Raw genomic sequence first — 23224 nt, 5'->3', positions numbered from 1 at the left:
CACTTAACCCAGACTGCCCTTGAACTCTTAGTGGTCCTTCTATTTCATACCCTGTGCTGTGATCGCAGGTGCGAGCCATTTCAAACGTTAAGCAAAGCCTGTCGGGTTAGCTGGGTTTGTTATCAGGAGTAGACAATGGCCAGCTCACATTTCTCATTCCGTACTCTTGCTCCGGACAAGTCCGCTTGTTTCCTATACAGGCTTGTCTGAAACAGATTCAAGTGGCTCAGCAGCAGTGTAGGACTATATGGTCTCCTCAGTGCAGGCTTGGCTGTCAGCAAACTCTCAGTAGACAGTACATCCTGCAACAGACTTTGGTTCCACAAATGGTCAGTGCTCTGGGAAGAGTCTTTAGGAAACCCTTTATGGCCAGGGAAATATCTAGTGACAAAGTCACAAGAAGAGGGAGCTTCATTGTTTGCCAGGTGCCAGATATTAGTTCTAGCTCAGCTCTCACAATAATTTTATGACTTAATGTAGGCAGTATTGTAGTGACAGTTTTGGAAGTTTGGTTTCCTTAAAAAATAAAGTAGTATTATTCAAGTATGTTTCACAGCACGTGTGGTTTTGCCACTGCAGGTAGTTTCTGCTATTGTGATGTTTAGAATTCTGGGGACTCTTTAGAGCCCCGATAGGTGGTGTGGGTGGTTGTTGGTTGTTCAAGGGGTTGTTGGTTGGCTGCTGGCTGCTGTTGGTAGCCATTTGTTAAGTAGTCATGCACAAAGAAAAAACAAGAGCAAACCTGCAGACAGCAGACAGTAGTTTAATGGTAAAGCTGCCCACTTCCTGACTCCTGCCTTTAATCAGGGATCTCTTTCCTTTCCTCTCCCTCCTTCTCTCTCTCACATCTAGTGTTAGGGGATTGAAAGGGAAGAAGAAAAGGGGTGGAGAAGGGTGGAAGAGAGAACCCACAAAGTAGCAAACACTGGCTACAGCAGTACTTTCACAAGTTTCTAAAAAAAAAAAAAAAAAGAAGAGAATTATCCTATGATCAAGCAATCTCATTACCACATATATACTCAAAGCAACTGAAATCAGTATGCCAAAAACTAGCTGCACTCCATTTTCACTAGTCGCAGGCCAAGAAAGGGCTTAAGTGTTCACCAGTGCGTGACCTCCACTTTAAGAAAAACAGGATTGTTTAAATTGACGTGGTACCAAACTGCCTTCAAACACCCATATTTATACCTTTATGCAAATGACAACCATAATCAGAGAAGCTTCTCTTTACAATGAATGGTTGTGATTACAGAGAATCATTGCTGGTCAAGGTGTTGACGGTATGTGACAACTGAATGCTCATCTCTAAATAGAACATTTAAAAATGAGCTGGGAGAGGAAAAATGACAGTGGGCTACTCTCTTCTGGTCATTACACAGCCATTACAACCATGATCACGACGGCCGTGGCTGCCTGCACTGAGCCTGTTGGCTATCAATCGCAGATTGGATAGAGGCTCACTGGGCCCTGCTTCTCCCTGCTGAACCATTAACTACTGATAGAGTTGGGGGCAGATACTGTTTTCAGCTGTGTTCCCACTGGATGCTACCCAGTGGATAGCGCCAAACCCATGGGTGCCCAGGCCATGGTTAAACTCAATGGGACACAGAAGAAAACAAAAAGTCAGAGGAGTGTGGGGAAGTGACAGGGTTGTTAAAGGGTGATGAAAGAGGGTGGTGTGAGAGTAATCAGAGTGCGTTATATACATGTATAAAATTGTCAAAGAACAAATTTAATAAAAGCTTTCTTTAAAAGCAGGAAATCTAATTTGTGACAACAGAGATAAGCTTAAGAGGACACTGTGCTAAGTGATCAATCAAACTACAGAGAGACAAATATATCATTTCATATATACAAAAAATAACTGACAGAACTGACGGTGAGATGGTATGTACCGGGAGCTTGAGGGAGGTGGTGAAATGGAATCAGGAGTCACGCAGAACAAGAGGAAGCCTGTGTGTTCTGTCCCAGACTAAGTATAGTTAAACAGTAATGGAAATGACAGGATTTAAAATGTTCTCACCACAAATAATAATTTGAGGTGGTATGTTATTACTTTGTTTATTCTATAGTGTGTGCATGTATTTAAATATCTTTTTCTGTTGTTGCTGTTCCCAGATAGGGTCTAATTTATGTATGTAGCTTTGGCTGTCCTGGACTATGTAGACCAGGTTGGCCTCATAGTCACAGAGATCTGCCTGGCTCTGCCTCCCAAGTGCTCAAATTAAAGGTGTGCACAACTATGCTCGGCTAAATACGATTTTTAAAAATTAATTTTTGTGTGTGCATATGTGTCCATCTGTACCACTTGTGTGCAAGGAATTCCAAGGCTAGAAGAGGGCATCAGATCCCTTGGAGTTACCAACTGAGAGCCACTTGATGCAGGCGCTGCCAATCAAATCTGAGCCCTCTGCAAGAGCAGCACAAACTCCTCTTGGTTGCTGAGCCCTCTCCATAGCCCCTATGATACCCATTTTGAATCTCATAAATATATACTATTATTTGCTAACTAAAAAATTTAAATAGAAGTAATTAAAAAAAATAAGAGCTCATCTCTTTCAGGCTGAATATCTCCATTCTTTCGTACAGAGAACAGAGAGGGTCACCAAGCGTTTATGTTCACAAATCGGTGGTGCTCCTTTAGAAACAGCACAAATACTGACTGTGGCCAGGATTCTGTTGCTTTTCTTGTTGAGATAGGGTCTGTAGCCCTGGCAGGTCTCCAAACCCCTACATTGCTGAGGCTGAGTTTGAACATCTCATCTTCCTGCCTCTGTCCCCCCTCCCCCGAGTGCTAGAATTACAGGTGTGTGCCACCACACTCAGTTTATGAAGTGCTGGGACACCAACCCAGGACCTCATATGCTAGGCACACACTACCAACTGAGCTACATCTCTAGCCTTTGAGTATATGTATGTCATGTGATTATTAGAAGAGGAAATGTTCTTTTCCTTATTCTAGTGCTTCAATGCCAAACATGTCTGAAATGCAAAAAAGGCAAATTTGAGAAAAATTCTGCTGAGGCTGTCATGATCAACAAAGTTAAAAGCCATTTGCTTAAGACTAATCACAGTTATAAAGTCAGGGGCAGAAAGATGCAGTAGACCAATCACAGTAGGCCACTTTAAGTAGTAATGATGTACAAAAATAAGCAAGTCCAGAACAAAAACAAAACCCAATCCCAACCAACCAAAAACAAAACATTACTCAATTAACAACCCTTTATTATTCAACTGAGGTGAACAATCCAAAAATCAGTTCATGTAGATGGATGAGAAAGCAGACTAAACTAGAAAAAAGTACAGTTTTTCTTAGCAAATGCTCACACGCTGCAGAGGACCTCACAGGAGGGTGAGATTTCACAACACCACAGCAAGGAAGGCAGACGCTACTGCCCCAGCCTAACCACAGCCACTAGGGAATGCTGTCGGCAACCAGCAGGGACCCTCCTTCACCACCTGACCTTCCAGTTCACTTGTCAATAAAAATGTTAGTTTTCTCTCACAATCAATGAGGTCATAAAAATAGCTGATATATGAAGCTTAGGATAAGATAGTATAATTTCCTGCTTTTAATGTACAGATATTTTATACTTGACAATCTTCCATATACAGTCAGATAGGCTCATAGAAGAATTTCACATATCAAATAGAGAAGCTGTTTGTTAGTTTGTGCATTTTATGATTCAGTTAATCTTCAAATGTTTAGACTTCAGAGCTGCTTATGACACTAAATTCAATGCCATGCTTGTTGAGTCTGTCAATCAGCTTTGTTCTGGAGAAAGCTGCTCCAGGTGTGAAGACACCACCCCTGAAAGACAGTGAAAATAAAACACAGTGCCCGTGGCTCTCTCCAGCTCTCTCCTCTGGAGGGCTAGCAATCTCCATCTCACTACTCCTGAAAGCCAAGTCTTTACTGTCGTAGCTACTTCTGGCTCCATCCTAAACCCAGCCAAATGAGCACATGGCTTTCCTCGAGAGAAACTAGTCCACAGCGTGGCTCAGCTTCTCATGATGTTTCCATGCTACAGGTGTGCTCAAGGACCCTCTGAGCATCATACAAGTGAGCCTTCACACTCAAGGGGACTAAATAAAAACATGAATTGGATTCACTTGGCTAGCCAATTATTATTAAACAGCACTTAAACTTGATGAAATAAGTTTCTTTACTATAATGGCCAGTATTTACAAAAATGCTAAATGATAAGTACTTGAAATTTTTAATTAGGTTTTATTACATGCACTTTTATAATTTGCTTTTCAGCTACGGGTTTCTGTGTGCTGGCGAGGCTGGCTTAGTTCTAAGGGCACCAGCTAAACTCTCAGTAAGAGAGCACACTTCCTAACCACCTACCTAGCAGCCATGACTCAATCCCCATCTGTACAAACCCCCTCTCTACAAACAAGGAGTAAACTCAGTCCTGATTAGGGACGCCAGATAACACTGCAAAATAAACAATAGGGCCCTTTTCTGAGAGCCAGGCTTCTCTAGACTTGATCTCTCTCTCTCTCTCTCTCTCTCTCTCTTTCTCTCTCTCTCTGAAGCCAGCTTATGTGGTTCTCATTCAACTTCACAGTGATCCCAAAGGCAGATAAGAAGTTGTCCTTGGCATTTGGCATTGCTTGAACTTACATCTTTGGTCCAAAGGAACACAAAAACTTGTGTGTAGACCCAAGACTGAAAATCAACTAAAACTTAGCTAAAATGTCACACATTTAAAAAGACACCTTCTCATTATAAGAAAGCCAAACTTACCCTTTTGGAAGGTCAGAGGAATCATTGAGGAAAGTCATGGCAGCCTGAACCATGGCTATGGGAGTAGCCACGTAGCCAGCCTCTGTAGGAAAGGGTTGGGCAAAGAAAAGTGTTCATGAAATGGACTTTATTCCAAAATCAATGGTGCATTTCATGTCTAGCACTGAGTATACAGATATCTTTTCAATAAATATTCTGGTCACTTAAAAACAAAAATAATAATAATTAACATTTATATAGTTCAGGTTGAATATCCTTTATCCAAACTGCTTGGAACATCTCTGCTTTAGGTTTTGTTTGTTTTCATATATTGGAATATACACACACTTATATACAAATATACAAACACACATACTGAAATTATTACCCTGGAGGTAATTTTTTTTAAGACAGGGTCTCATTATGTAGGCTGGCCAGGGTCAGCATGGAACTATCAGAGATCCACCTGCCTCTGCCTCCCAAATGCTGAGAATAAAGGCATGCACTTATGTCTGGCCTTGGAGATTAAAAAAAAAAAAAAAAAGGTTATCTCTTAACACGACAGGGTTTCTCACGTAGCCCTGGCTATCCTTGCCTCACTTTGTAGACTAGGCTGGCCTGGAACTCAGAGATCTACCTGCCTCTGCCTCCCTACGTGCTGGGATTACAGGCATGTGCTACCTCACCCGGCTTGAAGATACTCTTATAAAGCATTTTGAGCACACCTGCAATTTGACATTTACGAAATACATGAGGTCAGGTGTAAAATCTGTGACTTGTGTGATTGTTGGTGTTCAAATGGTCTGCTTCTGGTTTGCTTTAAGTACTAAACTCACTTGGTTTGCACACAGTTTTATGTGAGTGACACCATCCTCTGCTTTACAGATGAGGGCACTGAGCCACATGGTCCTTCACTGTGCCCCATCTCATGAAGCCAGAGTCCCCAGGCAGGGCTTTAGGGTCTCCCCGACTAACACTGCTTCATAACAACTGCTGCTGCCCAGCGAGGAGTCTCATCTGTATCTGTTACACTCTAAACTGAGTCCTCTCTACATACTTAACAACTCTCAGTAAAACAACTGACTGTGCCCAGCAACTTAAAAAGAAGTCTATAATGAAGCAAGACACTGGCATTGCATTACTCAATTTATCTTTAAAAGCCAAGTTGTAATTTGGAAAGAAAGCATGATGCAAAAAAAACCTGTCATCTGGCTTCATCAGCCCTGAGCCAGGTCAGACTGTAGTTAACTGCACGTCACCTGTGGCTCACAGGACGCCTGTCCCTGCACAGCACTCTAAAGGGTTTCTGGTCTTTTCAGCAATGCATCCTTTCACCAACCTATCAAGAGTTATTATGCGCCTTTATGAAATGTGTATGAATCTACATATTTCACAAAACCAGAAACTTTGGACCAAAGGTTTGACTCACCAAACAATTACACTACTTAAGAGACTGAAGCAGGTAAAAGTATCAGCTAACCTTTCTTATTAATAATTAAAATTTGCCATTTTCAAACTTGAAATTTTAAGTTATCATGAAAAAGAAAGCTAGATGCATTAACAAAATTGGTTAATGTTAAAGCCTGAAACACCCTTAAGCCATACACAAAATACCTGGTCCCTTCACTTGAGTGCAAATTCTGATATTTGGCTTGTTCTTTTCAGCACTAAAGCCATGGCTGTATCCTTGACCAAAGAATGTCATCGTAAATGATGAGCCATCCAACTGTGAAAGAAAAAGCAAAGGGCATGCTTAATAATATTTCATTTCCTTCTAGAACACAATAAACCCTGCAGTCCTACTTCACATGAAACATCTTTTTTTTTCTCCTCATTAAATCTGTTTTAATGGCTCTCGAAATTTTGTAACAGAGTTTTAGTCAAGTTGTTCCCATTAAGTACAACTTTGCCTGGTGGTGGTGGTGGGACAGACACTCCTTTAACCCCATCACTCTGGATGCAGAGGCAGGCAGATCCCTGACTCTGAGGCTGGCCTGGTCCCTAGGAGTAAGTTTCAGGATACCCAGGGCTATATGAGAAACCTTGTCTTGAAAAACAAAACAAACAAGCAAGCAAAAAGTACTGATTTTGAACACTAAAAACTTTAAACTGAAACACACACAACGTTCCACAAAACGTTCTCCTTTCCTTCTGAAGGATTTATGAAGCGTTGTGTCATTAACCAGTCTTTTACTATTAAAGGGCCAACAGAGACAGCAGTTTGACACTGCTCTCCTGCTGACTGAGCCTGGGGTGGCAGGTTTTAGGGATGACATTCAGTTAGCCTTCTGAGCTTGCTGGGCAGACTTTGGTGACTTTGTCAGCTCAGCAGCCACCTTCTCCACAGCTTTGATGACAACCACAGCAACTGCCTGCCTCATGTCATCAGAACAAAATGACCCAATGGAGCATAGTCAGAGGAGTTCTTGACACACATGGCTTGTCTGGGACCACACAAAATATTTTTAATAGATAAAAAAGAATCAATATATTATATCTATCATCTTGTTACATGGGGCAAAAATTACTTCTCTGGACTATAAATTCTTATGGCTGGTGTGTGAGGGAAAGAAGGTGATAGGAACAGGGATAAGAGAAAGATGAGGGGCTAGAGAGATCATTCGGTGACTAAGAGTGCTCGCTGCTTTTCCTAGCATTTGTGTTGGGTGGCTCACAACTACCTGGAATTCTAGCTCCAGGGGACCCAGTGCTCTCTCCTAGACTCTGCAGGCACCTGCTCTCATGTGTACATACCCACACACATAAATAAAAGAAAAAAAATTTTAAAAATGATTCTTACACTATGACTTAAAGAATGGCAGCACCAGGTATATGGGCAAGAAAAGCTGGTGCTAATTTTTGTGCAAGAGTACAGAACACAGTTATGTAGTTTAGAAGTCTAAGTGACAAGAGCAAGCAAGAATAGATCTGCACTGATGAAAAGATGTAAAAACAAAGGCCTTTTTGCTATTGTCTTTTACAAATACTAAACCTATGAACAAAGTGACAAAAGAATTTAACCAAGATTAACAATTGTTTTACTAAGTGTAACTAAGAAATGTCAATATAATAGGCCCTTGCCTTTCTTACATTTGCATTCTTACACTGCATTGACAAGAAGAGATATATAAACTGACTTAACAAAAAAAGAAGACATGGACTAGCAGATACAGAGAAAGTTCAGAAGGTAGCATATCAGATCTCTGGGGCAAATAACAGGATTTTTAAAAGTATACATGTCTTTTAAAAAAATACTTATTTGGCTGGGTAGTGACAGTGCACACCTTTAATCCCAGCACTCAATCAGAGGGAGGCCAGCCCGGTCTACAGGGTGAGTTCCAGGACAGCCAGGGCTACACTGCACAAACAAACCCTGTCTCAGGAAAAAAACAAAAACAAAACATTTTTTATTGTATGAGTTTTGTCTACATGTATATATGTGTACCACATGCATGCCTGGTTCATACAGAGACCACAAGGTGGCATCAGAGCCCCTGGAGCTAGAGTTACAGATCACTGTAAGCACCATGTGGAACCTGAACCCAGGTCTCCTGCAAAAGTAGCAGTGTTCTTAAACACTGAGCCATCTCTCCAGTCTCAAAACTTAATTCTGTTTGAGACAGGGTACATACCTGTGGCACATGTGTACATACATACACACACACACACACACACACACACACAAATGTAGAAAACGTAGAGTGAATTTCAGAAAAAAAAAAAGAATGCATTAATTAAAGGCAAGAGGGGACATGGTAGAGTGGTGTGTCTGGAAAATATCATTCCAGAGGTACAAAGTTGACACACAGGCCCTCTGCCCTGCTGTGTACCTAGTCTTTCAGGTGAGGCACGTTCAGCTTTGGAACTACTTCCAACCCAGTCTCTGAGGTGATGCTCCAAGTAATCAGGAGTAAATACAAAAGGAAGCCATCCAGAACATGATCATGAGGAGCCAGGGCAGCCTCAAACCTCGGGAAGGAATTCACGCCAGCAATGCTCTGGTGACGCACAGACTGCCCAGACCTGACCTGGAGCCTCTCCTCCCAGCAGTGATCTTAACTGTGGCAGTGCTCTGGCATTGCCAGGAAGCCAGGAATGCTCAGGCCGGACTCCTTCTCATCAGCTGGAATTCTCTCTAGAAGTTCAGAACTGCTCTGTACTTGGGGGGAGGGAGGGAGGCTCTCCAGATCTACTGGGCAGAATGTGGGTCAGGTCAAGCCAACTAGGAAAAAAAAAAAAAAAAGGCTCAGATGTGATTCTAATTCATAGAACCTCTGCAAAAACTATTGCCAAAAGTAGTGATTCAGAAGTGTTTATTTAGTTATTTTTAATAATTTATTTCATTTTATTTTTATGTGCATTAGTATGAATGTCTCTGATCCCTTGGAAATGGACAGTTGTAAGCTGCCATGTAGGTGCTGGGAATTGAACTCAGGTCCTTTGGAAGAGCAGGCAGTGCTCTTAACCACTGAGCCATCTCTCCAGCCCCTTCAGAAGTGTTTTAAACAAGGCAATTAACAAGGCCAAATTTTTGTGTGTGGACAGCAGTGGCAACATGGATTAGAAATACAAAATGTTATGAAAACTTCAGCCCGAAGATAAGGACCTATAATAGCAAGTAAACAAAGAGGCAACACAGAAAAAGGATATTTACAAATCATCATCTGATAAGAGATGAATATCTAGAAAATACAGACCTTTTATCCAAATTAAAACTGGATGAAGAGGAAACAGACATTTCTCCACAGAAGGTATACAAGATGTTCAAAATCAGGAACCTCAGGGAAATGCAACTCAATATATGCAAACCACTATAATACCAATGCACACCCATTAGATGGCTACTACTAGAAAAATAAAAACTAAACAGTTGAGGATCTGGAGAGATGGCTCAAAGGTAAGAGCACTGCTGTTCTAGCAGAGGACTCGATTCATTACCAGCAATACCATCAGACAACCAGCAAATGCTTGTAACTCTAATTCTGAACTCCAAGTGTGGACCTCCCAGGATGCGGAACTACTATGAGGAGATACGTGCCTGTTAAGAGTCTGCTAGGAATGAATAACAAGGTCCCTGGAGATTTCAGCCTTTAAGGACTAAACAAGAGATGAGAATATAGCACAGAGAGTGAAAAGACAACAAAGGAAACCTGGAAGAACAATGCTCTCAAGCTCCCCAGCCCTCCCGCCATGTAAAGAAAGTTTAAAAGTGTATTATGTTAGAGACCTAGACATAAAAATAACAAACAGAAACAACTATTACCTGTTTTTGTGTTGGACCTTGTTTTGAAAAATAACCGAAGGAAAAGAGCCATGGGAACTAAAGGAAAAAACAAACAAACTTCAACAATATTTTCAAAACTTCACAAGAAGTATTTCTAAAGAACTTGTTTAATAAAAAGAGCTTACTTACTTTTACAAGAAGTTGTCTTCCAATGCTAAACTTCACAAAGAATAAAAAGAACAGTCCTGCAAACATCAGCTTAATAACAGAGGTGATGCCTCCCACCGTTACGTAAGCAGCATATTGAACCTAGGTGAAAAATGCAGAGTATTACTCATGCAAAGAACAATAGCTGAACTGCCCTCACTCTTTAGCTGCAAACACTGAACAAGGCAGTTTCCATGTAATGACTGCATTATATCTAAAAGCTTGCTCCAAACTCAAAACTGGGAGCCTATGCTTTAAATGTTACAATGGCAATTAGATTGCTCTACTTAAGCACCAAAGTCCACAAAATCTATAATTTATCTGAGTCTAGTAATAATACATCATTGTTCCCCTAAAAAAAAAATATTTCACCATTTCTTTCTTTTCTTTGGGGCAGGTCATTCTATGACCTAGGCTACTGGTCTTAAACTCACTACGTAATCCAGACAGGTCCTGGAGTCACTACATAGCCCAGGCTGGACTTGAACTCAGCAATTCTCCCGCCTTAGCCTCCTGAGATTACAGGCATGAGCTGCTACATCTAGTTCACCCTCCATCTTTTAACTGAGACAGTTTCCTCTTGGAGTTGCACGGTGAGCAACTATTTCCTTCACCAAAAGGAGTGTGCTGGTATTCTGAGATAGCAAGGAAACCCAGGGGTGGGGACCAAGACATCTCAAAAACCATTACAGAGATAGCATTCTAGCAGCTGAAGCACTAAGCAGAGATGGGTGTTATTTCTTGAGACTGCAGCAGGCCAGATTTGTACACAAGGCTAGTACCATGCCCATGATATAACATTATACACATTATTTATTCATTTTTATTCACAAACATGAGCATCCTTTTTTTTTTTTTTTTTTTTTTTTTGAGGCAGGGTTTCTTTATGTAACCTTGGTTGTCCTAGACTCACTTTATAGACCAGGCTGGCCTCAAATTTACAGAAATCTGCCTGCCTCTGCTTCCCAGAGTGCTGGGATTATAGGTGTGTGCCACAGAGCCTGGCTACAAACATCACATTTTTAAGATAATAAACAAAGTGAAGAACTAAAACAAATATAGGCTTACTCTTTTTTTAATTTATTTTTTATATTAATTAGTTTATTTACTTTGTGTCCCAGCTGTAGCCCCCTCTCTCATTCCCTCCCAACCCCAAGGCTTACTCTTTATTAACAAATAAGTCATGTTTACTTACTGGTGAGTCCTCTGAATTTTCATGTAAGTAACGCTGAGTCCTCTTCACAACAGACATATCAGATCCCAAAAAAGGAATGGAATATGAGTTCAGCTCTCTACAATAGCTACCTGGCCACCTACAAGACAGAGCCATGAAAATGTTGCATTTCCTCCTGTTACTACAAGGGTCACAGCTTCAGTTAGCAAATTACCAAATTAAAAAGCCATCAGAAACCTTCCTGGGAGTGATGATTAATAAGACAGAGAGTATGTCTCTAATTCAGTGTGTTTCTAACAGTTCTTTTGTTCTACATGTCGACAGAAACTTACTATCATTCACATTATTATTACTATTATACATGCACAGTGCTTGATCCCACTGACTTCTCAAGGCTCTAACTTAAACGCCACTCAGCAGCCCAAATCTTACGTCCTGTCTGCTTAAGTTCTCACCTGTAAGGGCTATTCATGTTCATTATGTTAAATGATCACTTTTTTCTTTTGGTTTAGGTTTTCAGAGACAAAGTTTCTCTGTGCAACCTGGGCTGTCCTGGAACTCATTCTGTAGACTAGGCTAACCCCAAACTCAAGAGATCCTCCTGCCTTTGCCTCCATAGGGATTAAAGGCATGCACCACCACCACCTGGTCTAAGATGTACTTTTATAACATAAAACTGAACTAAAATTTAATTTTGATGGTGACAGTGAGATATCATAAAATTCATTTTTAGAAGCATGTATGTGAATATATAAAGTACCTAAACTTATTATAATATGCTAACTACATTTTAACTTTGGAAATAATCTGAACTTGTCAAAAAGGTTTCCAAACTTTTCTTAGTAGCATATTAACAGCCAATACAATACAATAGCAATACAATATACAGAAACACTAAAGAATAGGTTTTAAATTGATATACCTTCTTTTCAATTTTGAGCCAACAATTGGGACAGGTTTCAGACATGATGCACTCCGTAGTTTTCTTAAACTACCCTTATCGCCAAACCCATAAATTGCTGACTTCCAGGTACCATCATGAATACACAACCCCTAAGAAAACATTTTATAAGTTAAACATGTCTTATAGGTAATTACTGAAAGATAAGACCAAGAAACTTAATAGTTATTACATTCCAACTCCATTTATACAAAACATAATCCTGTAATTAATAATCTTGAGATAAATTTTCATGGCCAACTAGGCAGCAATAACTCATTGGCTTGATTATATTCACCATTTATTCCAATAAAAGCTTTCTTCTTTCCCCATACATATTCATGCTTGACTGGCACTAATGTGACAATTTTCTGGACTGACATTTATTACAGACAGATGTCTTAGAAGTGGGACCATAGTAATTCACTCAATATAACAAAGTAATTCACTATCTTTAATTTTCTAAAATTAAACATAGTGATTCTAAAATTAAACATAGGACTAAAGCGCATGTAAAATTCAGTCTAAACCTTTTTCAGGAGCCATGCATCATTTCCAAAATGTTTTTAATATTAGCTTGAAAACAACAACAAAACAAGCTAAACAAGAAACTGACCTCAGGTCCTGAATGTATAGTCAGGAAGCTTTCTACAGCAGTCAAAGTACCTAAAGAAAGAAGAGACTGTTAAAGATCAAAACACAAAACAAAACCCCAAAATTGTTCAAGCAGGACAAGTAATAAACTATGTCAATTCAGGTGGGGGTGTTTTTATTAAGATTACAGCTGGAAAAAAAATCAGAAAATCTACACAGTTTTATTGTGTGTCATCACAGATCAAGACCCCGTCGAGGCCAGGCAAACTCTCAGGAAGAGGAGCTCAGCTAACTCCAACCGGTGTACTGTCAGTCTCTCCGTAGTGCTGAAACTGACAACCCTAAGACTCTGCAGTAAGACGACAATGTAATCTATCACCCTGGAAGGCTCATCACAGCACTCAAGGGGAACGACTCTGCCTTAGACAGAATTGCTTCCAAGGACTTTTCAGTAGTAACTGAAATTTACTGCAAATGTTAAGAAAAAACACTAAATACGCCTTGTGTTAAAACATGGGCTGGGAATGTAGCTCAGTGGCTCAATATGAGGGCCTAAGTTCAATTCCCAGCACCACAAATAATAAAACAAAAACAAAACAAAAATGAAACAAAATCCCCACACAAAGACAAAAGAAAAAACTTAAAACTGTTAAAATAAAAATCAAAACACATATATAACAGGGCTAGGGATATCGATCAAGGTATTGACAGTGCTGGATTAGTCATAATGGCTACAAGCACAAAGCTCTTCTGCTGTGAGATTTAAGTGCCCTCATAGACCAGTAATTACCGTTCATTTGATTTCTGGTGTATAACACTCCTAGATCTGCTGGAATGGAGTCAAAGCCACTGCTTCCAATGATATAAACCCCTTTTTCTGCAGCTTTCTCATGATACTTCACATGCATTAGTTCCAGAAACTAAAAAATCCAGGACAAAAGTGTACATGAGAGTTTATAAAAACAACTAGCCCACATTAAATGATTTCTCTTAAAGACAAAGCCATTAAACTGGAAACACCAGCCAATGTGGTTCTGCAACACAGTATCAATGCCTGATGGTTTCCACTATTTGGCAAATAGCAACCCCAGGCTATAACTTAACAGAAAGCACAGGGATGTGCTCCTTTAACTCAAATAGATACTGTTTTAGAATGAGTTTTAACTACGAAGTAACACTTGTCATAATTTATTAAATAAAAGGTTTACTGCAGGTTAGCTTTCCAGATATTATCCTTAGTAGAGGGTAGGAAAGGGGATAACAGGGGGGATAGATGAGTGCCTGTTGAAATTCCTGTCTAAATTGTGTGAGATTGTTTGGTTTAGTGTTCTTTTGAGTGGTAGGATGGAACACAGGGCCTGCTATGTTAGGCAACGGTTCTGTCACTGAACTACAGCTTCAGGTAAACCAAATTTTAGAACAGATTTAGACTTTGGGAAAAATGAGCCGGGTGTGGTGGTGCACGCCTGTAATCTCAGCACTCAGGGAGGCAGAGGCAGGTGGATTTCTGTGAGTTCGAGGCCAGTCTGGTCTACAAAGTGAATCCAGAACAGCCAAGGCTACACAGAGAAACCCTGTCTTGCAAACCTGAGAGAGAGAGACAGACAGACAGACAGACAGACAGAGACTGAGAGAGAGATTGGAAAGCTCCTGTGATAACTGAAACTCAGTTTTTCTGAGACAGGGTTTCTCTGTGTAGTCCTGGCTATCCTGGACTTGCTTTGTAGACCAGGCTGCCCTCGAACTCACAGAGATCTATCTGCCTTTGCTTCCCCGAGTGCTGGGATTACAGGCCTATGCCACCACAACTAGCTAGTTTCTCCCATTATTAACACTTTTAATATTGGCATTTGTTAAAAATAATGAACCAAAACAGATATATTAATCACCAAATCCTCCCCTTTAAAAAATTATCTTCATTTTGCATATATGGATGTTTTGCCTGCATGTATGTCTAAGTGCCATGTCTGTACAGTAACCCTGGAGGCCAGAAGAGGGTATTGGATACCCCTGGAACTCTAATTTGAGGTTGTGAGCAGCCATGCCAGTCCTAGGAATTGAACCCAGGTCTTCTGGAAGAGAAACTAGCGTACATAACCAGTGAGCCATCTCTTCAGCACCCCCGTCCACACACATACATAGTGTGTGTACGGGGATGTTCTGCCTGCATGTCTGTGAACTACATCTGTGCACAGTTCCCTGGACTCCAGAAGAAGGCATCAGATCATCAGGAACTGAAGCTATGGTTGTTAGCTACCACATGAGTGCTAAGAATCAAACCTAGGTCCTCTGGAACACAGCCAGTGCTCTAACCACTGAGCCATCTCTCTAGCACCCCCCTAATGGCAGTATGGGGAATCACACTCTAGGCAGGTGCCCTACCACTGGAGCTATATTTCCAATCCTTCTGTACTGTTTATTTTAGCACAGGGTCTCTCTATGTTGCCCAGGCTGGTCCTGAGCTCACTAACTAAGACAGGTTTTGAACTTTTGATCTATTTACTGAGTAGCTGGGATTACAGGACTGGCTTAAAGTCCATTCTTCATTTGTTCCTGCATATTTTTACCCAGTGTCCTTTTTCTACTCCAAGATTCTATCTTGGATATCACATCACATATGGATGCCAAGTTTTCTTGGACTCCTTTGGCAGTGACAGTTTTTCATATTTCCCTTGATTTTGACAACCTTAATAATTTTGAGGACACAGATAAGCAATTTTGAAGATTATTAATCTGTAAGATTTATTGTTTTTCTTAAGATTAAACTGGTTTATGAAGGATACGTCCTATCAACATAATGTAGTAACTTAAATTTTTTAAATTTATCACCCTGTGCATATGGGCATGATGGCAGGAAGCACATGTGTCACTGTGTGCGTGTGCATGTGTGCGTGTATATGCGTGTGTGTGCGTGTGTGTCTGTCGAGTTGGTTCTCTCCTTCCACCATCATGAGATCCAGAGATCAAGTTCAAGTCCCTAGGATTGTGAGGCCAGGACCTTTAGCCACTGAGCAATCTTGTTAGTTGGGCTTACTTGTGTTGATGTTAACATTGGCTATTTGGCTGAAACAGTGTTTGTCAGGACTCCGCACTGTAGACTATCCCCTCTTCCTGAAGACAGCACAGCTACCTATCTGGGACTCTTGTTCTCCTTTTTCTTTTTTCTTTGTGGTACTAGGGGCTGAACCTATGGATTTGCACTTGCCTACCACTAAGCTAAATTCTCAACCCCTTTTATGTCTTGTCATCATTAGTTTTAAACTGGGTTGTTTGTATTTTTATATTTCCATTATTAGTATATAGTTGTTCTCTGGGGTTGAAGAGATGGCTCTGCAGTTAAGAGCACTGGCTGCTCTCTCAGAGGACCCAGATTCAATTCCTAGCACCCAGATGGTGACTCACAACCATCTATAGCTCCAGTTCCAGAAGATCTGATGCTCTCTTCTGGCCTCTACAGGCATCAGGCATGGCACACAAGCAGTACAAGACATACTTGCATGCAAAATACCCAGACACATAAAGTAAAATAATCTTTAAAAAGTAGTTTTCTGTATATTTGAACCTTTATTGGGGCTTGGGAGCAGTTACATGTATTCTGTTTGTTTGTTCTAGTCTTTTCTCGATGCATCTGCAGCCCCAAGAACACTGTACCTCGTGCACACTTTATTTTCAAATCAAAGTCTCAATACACACATCACAGTTAGGGAAGAGGACTGAAGGGCAGGTATGATTGTCAGGGCATTCCTGATTCTGGCCTTGTTTTGCACCAAGGTAAATAAACAGTCAGGAGGAAGACTGGGTCAAAGGGAACAAGAGTGAGAAGGGGAGAAAGTACAGACCTTTTAGGCTTTGATACTACTGGTAGCTCATAAAATAACTCACAAGCCTTTCACCATTTTCTACATTGTGGATTATTTTAAACAACAGAATTGACTTTTTTCTTCCGGCTCTTGATCAATTTTGGTAATTCGTACTTTCCTAGTATTTTTCAATATATAATAGCAATTGATAATCTCTAAGCATAGATTATACAGCATATTAATGATGATCAGTAGAGACATATACATTTACATTCTGAAGGTGGTAGGGAAGTTTAGTCCTATTAACACAGGACTCCCATAGTATGGCAGACCAAGTCTTACTTCTGTTTACTAGGTGTGTAGTGCTGAGCAAATTACTTAACTTTCTAGGCTTTGATTTCTTCAGAGAAGAAGAAAGCTATAGAGATGTTTTTAAACAGTTAATAAGGTGCTTAGCACAGTGTTTAGCAAATGGCAAGCACTGACTGAATGTGAGCATTTCAATTTTTTATTGCACAATATATACATTATATCATATTTATGGCATACATACATACATTTGCTGAAGGTTGCTTGGGGCTGAACTCAGAGCCTCATACATATACTAAGCACATGGTCTACCATTGAGTTGCTCACCTAATGCATCATCCTTCATTTAACACTTCTAAGTTGAGAGAATTTTTTTTTTTTTTTTCTGAACTACAGTCTCATTGTGTAGCCCTCAATGGCCTGGAACTTGCTATGTAGACTAGGCTGGCCTTGAACTCACAGAGATCCTGCTTCTTTTTTGTTGCTGCTGTTGTTATTGTTGTTTTGAGTCAGGGCCTCTTGGGCTTGAATAGGATATCCTTGAATATCTGATCCCCCTGTCTCCACATCTACAGTGCTAGGAGTACAGGCATGTGCCAGCACACCCAGTTAATGTAGTACTGTGAATGGAACCTAAGGTCTTGTGCATGCTAAACATTCTACCAACTAAGCTACATCCCAGCTCAAGGGAATTTTATATTTATCTTCTGTAATGTTGTAAAGGTACCTAGCTTTAGAAAGAAAACTCATGGGCTGGAAAGATGGCTCAGAGGTTAAGGGCACCAGTTGCTCTTCCAGAGGTCCTGAGCTCAATCCCCAGCAACCACATGGCAGCTCACAACCATCTATAATGAGATCTGGTGCCCTCTTCTGGCCTGCATGTAGGCAGAACACTGTATACATAATAAATAAAATAAATATTAAAAAAGGAAACTCATACTGAAAATGTTACTAAGATATACAGTCTGAGGATTACCCACAACATGCTGCTTTAATGATTCAGCTTATAGCATTCAGTAACTATAAAAATGAGTACATCCACACACCAAGGAAATAACAAAGAACATAGAACATTCCAAGAAAACTAAAGCTAAGATCTTATCAATGCTCTCCCTCAAGCTCTAGGTACTAGAAAGGTGTCAGCTTCAGAATGTCTACAAAATGGTACTAAATATGCTTGTACTTCACAGAAAAACCATACATGGCTAGTTTTGTTGTCTTTTTGATTTACATACCTGAGGTTCCCCACAGATGTCAATGCAACTTGTTCCATTTTCAATACACGCTTTTACTACAGGTTCTCCATAAAATCGATACTAGGGAAAAAAGAAAACCAATATGTTATTCTTAACTTAACAAGCTTAACTGAACCAAAGGCCATTTTACAGCTGGGGAAATGGCTCAGTGGGTTAAGTACCTGCCAAACATGCGTTTAGATCCTTAACTGAGGTAAAGAGCCTGACATGGTATTGCATGTCTGTTATTCATAACATGTGTGTGTAATACCAGTGCTCAGCATAATCTGATGTAAAACTAACTGGACAGACAGTCTCATTTCAGGTGACAAGCTCAACAGGGTTGGGTTTTTCTAGAGCACCGAGCAAAAAAAGATGAGGCAGTTGCTCAGGGTGTTACGGTGATTATAGCAATGTAACTGATAGAATCTACGCTAATTAACAATGAGAAAAATATAAACATTAACACTTTAGAAGCTTAGTTTTCCAACATACTGCCAATTATGATGGCTTTTTAGGTCAGTAAATACTATCAACAGTCATCTTGTTACAGGTCAAAAGTTTAGATGTGACCTCTTTCATACCCAATATCCAATATAGAGGCAACAGTTGTTTTCTTTTAAAATACTAAAACACACTCCCAACTCAACCACTTTTTTTTTTCTAAGATAAGGTCTTGTTAGCTTGATAAAAGGGCAAATTCCGCTTCCAAAGTGCCAGGCTGCAAGTACAAGCCACCACACCTACATTACCTGGCGCTTTTAACCACCTCTGCTGCTACATCTACCCTTAATGTTTGTCTAGCTTGGACCATCCTGCTATTGGTTCCTTAGCTACTTTTCCTTAGAAGCTGAAAAATGTAAAAATGAAATCACATCTCTAATGACACTTGCTTACACGTGCTTAGGACTGCCAAACCCTAACCACAGCCTGCAAGACCCCATGACCCAGTTCCTGAATATTTCAACATACCTTCTATCTCTGCCTGGCTACCAGACCCAACCACACTCTCTTCTCTCACTTTCTTCATTTTGCCAAGCACAGTCTCATAGAAGACCTTTGTACCTCCTCTCCACAGAACAGGGTTCTTCTCAAACAATCATAGAATTTACTCTCTCCCTTCATCCTGATCCCTGTTCAATGTCAATTCCTTGGGAACATGTCCTGGGAGAGTATGAGAGCCGGTGGCACACGCTTCTAATCGCAGCACTCAGGAGGCAGAGGCAGGTGGGTCTCTGAGTTTGAGGCCAGCCTGGTCTATAGAGCAAGTTTCAGGACAGTCAGGGCTACACAGAGAAACCCTGTCTGAGAGAGGGGGGAGGAGTGTGCCAATATAGGTATCTGATTGTTCTACTTCATTTGAGCTCTATCACTCCCTACTATTATAATATTATATTCCTATCTGTTCTACAAAACTGTAAACTCCATTCAAAATTTTCTGTTCACGATTATGTCTCAGTTGCCCAGAATAATGCACTTTACACTGGGTAAACATTCAATAAATAAGTAAATTAGTCTGCTTTTAGTTTCTACCCTGTCTTTTAATGTATCTATGTAATAATATAAGAATAAAACAAATAAGCAGGGATTATAAATGCGAACATTTAAATTTTTAAAATCACATTTATTTAGTGTGTGTGTGTGTGTGTGCGCGCTTTGCTCATGTGCAAGTGTGCAGATCAGAGAACAACTTTTGGGGATCAGTTTTCCCCTTCCACTGTATGGGTTTTAGAGACTGAACTCAAGTTGTCAGGTTGCAGGGCAAATGCCTTTACCCCCTGAACTATCTATCTTTCTGACTTATCAAACTTTTTTTCTTTTTTACATTATAAAAGGGGGGCAGGGTAAGGGGAGCCAATCAGCACATTCTCCAAATACAGTGTCACAAAAAGCCTGTCACTATTTTGGAAGACTTTGGTCCTATCAATGAAAAGACTCCTCTATGGAGTTAAGGCCTCCAATCAAGTCATCTGCCTCCCGCCCTTATGTTCCTCTGGAATGTAAAATACCAGCTTTTGCTAGTGAAGAACGGGTTGTCTGTTCTGATACAAAGAAGGGTTGATTGCTTACAGGTCCTACGCAGTTGAGGACAAGCGTCGTCTTTTTAGCCATGTCAGCAAGTGAGGCTGGATTACAGATATCACAGATTATTATTCCAACTTCAGATGATAGTGTTGGTTTTCCTAAAGTTAAAAAAAAAAATCATTTCAAGCAAGTCCGAGTCAATATGAGGTCTCCCAAATCACTTTTTACAGTAAACAGTGACAGCAAATCTAAATGTTCTAATACACTGAAAACTTTCAACCATGAGAACTTTACAACTTGTTAACGTGCTGATTAGATGCCTGTTTTGACTTCCTCTCCACCAAGATATTTCTATTACAAAAACAGCTACTAAACGACATATGATCCAACTATAGGATGTGGAAGGAGAGTGTCAACAGAGTAATACCACAAGAAGTAAAGAGGACTCAGAGGTTTATTATATTGCACGCATGTGCACGCATGCACACACACACACACACACACACACACACACACACACGCACTTCAGTGCAGGTGCCGGAGGAGACCAGAGGTATCAGATCTTCCCTGAAGCTGAGTTACAGGGGGGTGTGAGTCACCCCACGTGGATGGTAGGCGCTGAGCGTGGATTCTCAGCAGGAGCAGAAGATGTTCTTAGCTGCTGACACATCTCTCCAGCCCTGTGAATTCATATAAGTAGTCCAGCCTACACAAAATCACCTAATTTTAGCAATGTAGATGGTGACTGGGCTGTAACGACAGAGCAGTGGCTCTCCACCTTCCTAAGGCTGTGGACCTTTAATACAGCTCCTCATGCTATGGTGACTACCCAACCATAAAACTATTTTGTTGCTATTTCATAACTATAATTTTGCTACTGTTGTGACTCAAAATGTACGTGTCTGTGTTTCCTGGTGGTATTAGGTGACCCCTGTGGAAGGGTCATTCAACCCCCAAGACAGCTGGAACCCACAGGTTAAGAAATACTGGCATGAGTCTTGCTGAGGAAAGAAAATACAAGGAACAAATGTCTTTTAATAATAACATGTTTTCCAGAAAACAACAAAGAAGTGTCCAAAATTTCTTTGTCAAGGTTCTGTGTGTTAGCAGTGGCAGTATTACGAGTTATAGGAGAATCTAGCTTGCATACTATCTTCTACGTATAACGACAAAACAAAAGACTGTAGAGTGAGAATTCACTCTAGGCAAGGCTCTGTGTGGAACTGTAAGACTGAATGTAGAACAAGTATGACTTGTCTTGGGTGAAGATGTAATTGCCAAACTCCAAGGCAAGGTTCTAAGTCAGGTGCTTCCCCCATCCAGAAAGGTAGGGGGTGTGTGGGTGTGTAAGAGAGAGAGAGAATAAATAAATACCAAAACATAAAAAGAAAAAAAAACCCACATTTTTATGAATAATAAGATAACTGAAGACTGGAGTGGCGCTAATGTCAAGCATTCGGGAAGATGAGGCAAGAGATCCTGGCCAGCCTACACTGCCTCAAACAATTAAAGTAAGAACTGCTGGAGGACTTCTATAAGCGAAAACAAAAAACAAAAAAACACAAACACAAAGCCAAAAGCACAAAAACTAAATGTCAGGTAGCTAGTGGGGTAACTGGGAAGCACAGTATATGCTGAGCCACATTCGGAAGTGCTGAGCTAAACCGTATCGCCAAAACACAGAGATAAACGAGCACACTGTCATGTTATCTGTACAGCTCGAGCTTTCTTTCTCGTCCCCCATCACAAACTACAATGGACCACCGAGAAATCAGCACCTTAGGTCCCTTTCCGAGGGAAAGCACCACGACCCTCCAAACCCACCGGAACGACAGAAGGACAGAGCTACCAAAGTTCGTGGTTATTTCGACAGCGGGGCTCCCCGAACTGAGGGAGAAAAGGACTTTCTTTTTATTTTCTTCCTTTAATCCGGGGGCGGAACGAGAGCGGCCCGGCGAGGCGCCCGGCCCCCGGCCCCCGGGCAGGGCTCGCTGCAGGCTCACGGAGCGGGGTACGCCCCTCGGCGCCCAGCGCCCGGCCCGGCCCTGCCCACCCCGCCCCGTTACCCAGCTTCAGGGCAGCCTTCTCCAGCACTTGCTGCAGCTTCTCCTTGGAGCGGCCCGCCACGGCCCAGGGCAGGCGGGAGCTCTGCTCCACCGCCACCTGCTCCCGGGCCACCTCCTCCGTCACGAACTGGCCGGTGAAGCCAGAGGCGCCGAACACCACCAGCTGGAAAGGCCTCTGCTCCGTCGCCATGACGAGTCCACAGCGAGCTGCAGCCCGGGGCGGGCTGAGTCCACCGCGCCTGCGCCTCAGGCCGCGACCCCAGTACCGGGCGCAGCAACCGCCGCTGTCCTGGCCGCCGTCGCCGCCGCGGCTAGAGCGCCCCGCTCCCTTCGGCCCGCGCGCGGGCCACGCCCACGGCCACGCCCACGCCTCCACGCGCCCCCGCGGCTGCGCGGTCTCCCGCGCCGGCGGCCGGTGCTGCGCGGCCTCGTCGGGCTCGGGCTGCGAGTCGGCGTCGCCGGCTGACAGGAGCGGCCGGCGGCCCATGCTGCCCGCGGCCCGGCGACCTGCACCGCTCTGGCCGCCCGAGGCGTCCCCCTTCTCGGCCTCCCTGAGGCAGGACCCGGCCGGGCCGGTTATTCCCGCTTCTCCAGGGGCTTGCGAAAAAGAGACAGTCGAGGGGTCTCCCACGCCGAGCGCTGGAGCTTTGGAAGCCCCGGATGGAGGCGGAGGCGAAGCATAATAGCAGTCAGGAAGGGCCGAGTGTCCTGGACTGTCATCGGAGACCATTGCTTTGGACTAGGTGTCCTTAAAAAAAAAAAAAAAAAATTACATGTATACATACTTACCTGCATGCATACTGCATACATTGGTTTTTCTGTCCGCACACGCATGCCACAGGAGCCAGAGAACTTTCGGGAATCTAAGGATCAAACTCTTACTAGAGCCTGTACCTGTATAGACCAAACCCATTC

At 41.8% G+C, this 23224-nt stretch overlaps 1 protein-coding gene across 1 annotated transcript; it reads right to left on the bottom strand.

Moving 5' to 3' along the window:
- Positions 1 to 3208: 3208 nt before the first annotated feature.
- Positions 3209 to 22616, bottom strand: Sccpdh (saccharopine dehydrogenase (putative)). The gene is made up of 12 exons (XM_055608975.1): positions 22310 to 22616; positions 20289 to 20401; positions 18219 to 18299; positions 13665 to 13794; positions 12897 to 12946; positions 12263 to 12393; positions 11362 to 11479; positions 10149 to 10268; positions 9999 to 10055; positions 6350 to 6461; positions 4757 to 4838; positions 3209 to 3811 (listed from the first exon to the last, which is right to left on the bottom strand). Exons 1-12 carry the CDS (start codon positions 22497 to 22499, stop codon positions 3706 to 3708), a joined length of 1290 nt encoding a protein of 429 aa, XP_055464950.1. The 5' UTR covers positions 22500 to 22616; the 3' UTR covers positions 3209 to 3705.
- Between the last annotated feature and the right edge of the window lie 608 nt (positions 22617 to 23224).

The sequence above is a fragment of the Psammomys obesus genome, unplaced genomic scaffold (genome assembly GCF_907164565.1).
Source record: "Psammomys obesus unplaced genomic scaffold, mPsaObe1.curated_primary_1811, whole genome shotgun sequence".
Taxonomy (NCBI): Eukaryota; Metazoa; Chordata; class Mammalia; order Rodentia; family Muridae; genus Psammomys; species Psammomys obesus.
The sequence above is the reverse complement of the archived record's forward strand: the minus strand, read 5'-3'. Positions and strand labels throughout refer to the sequence as shown.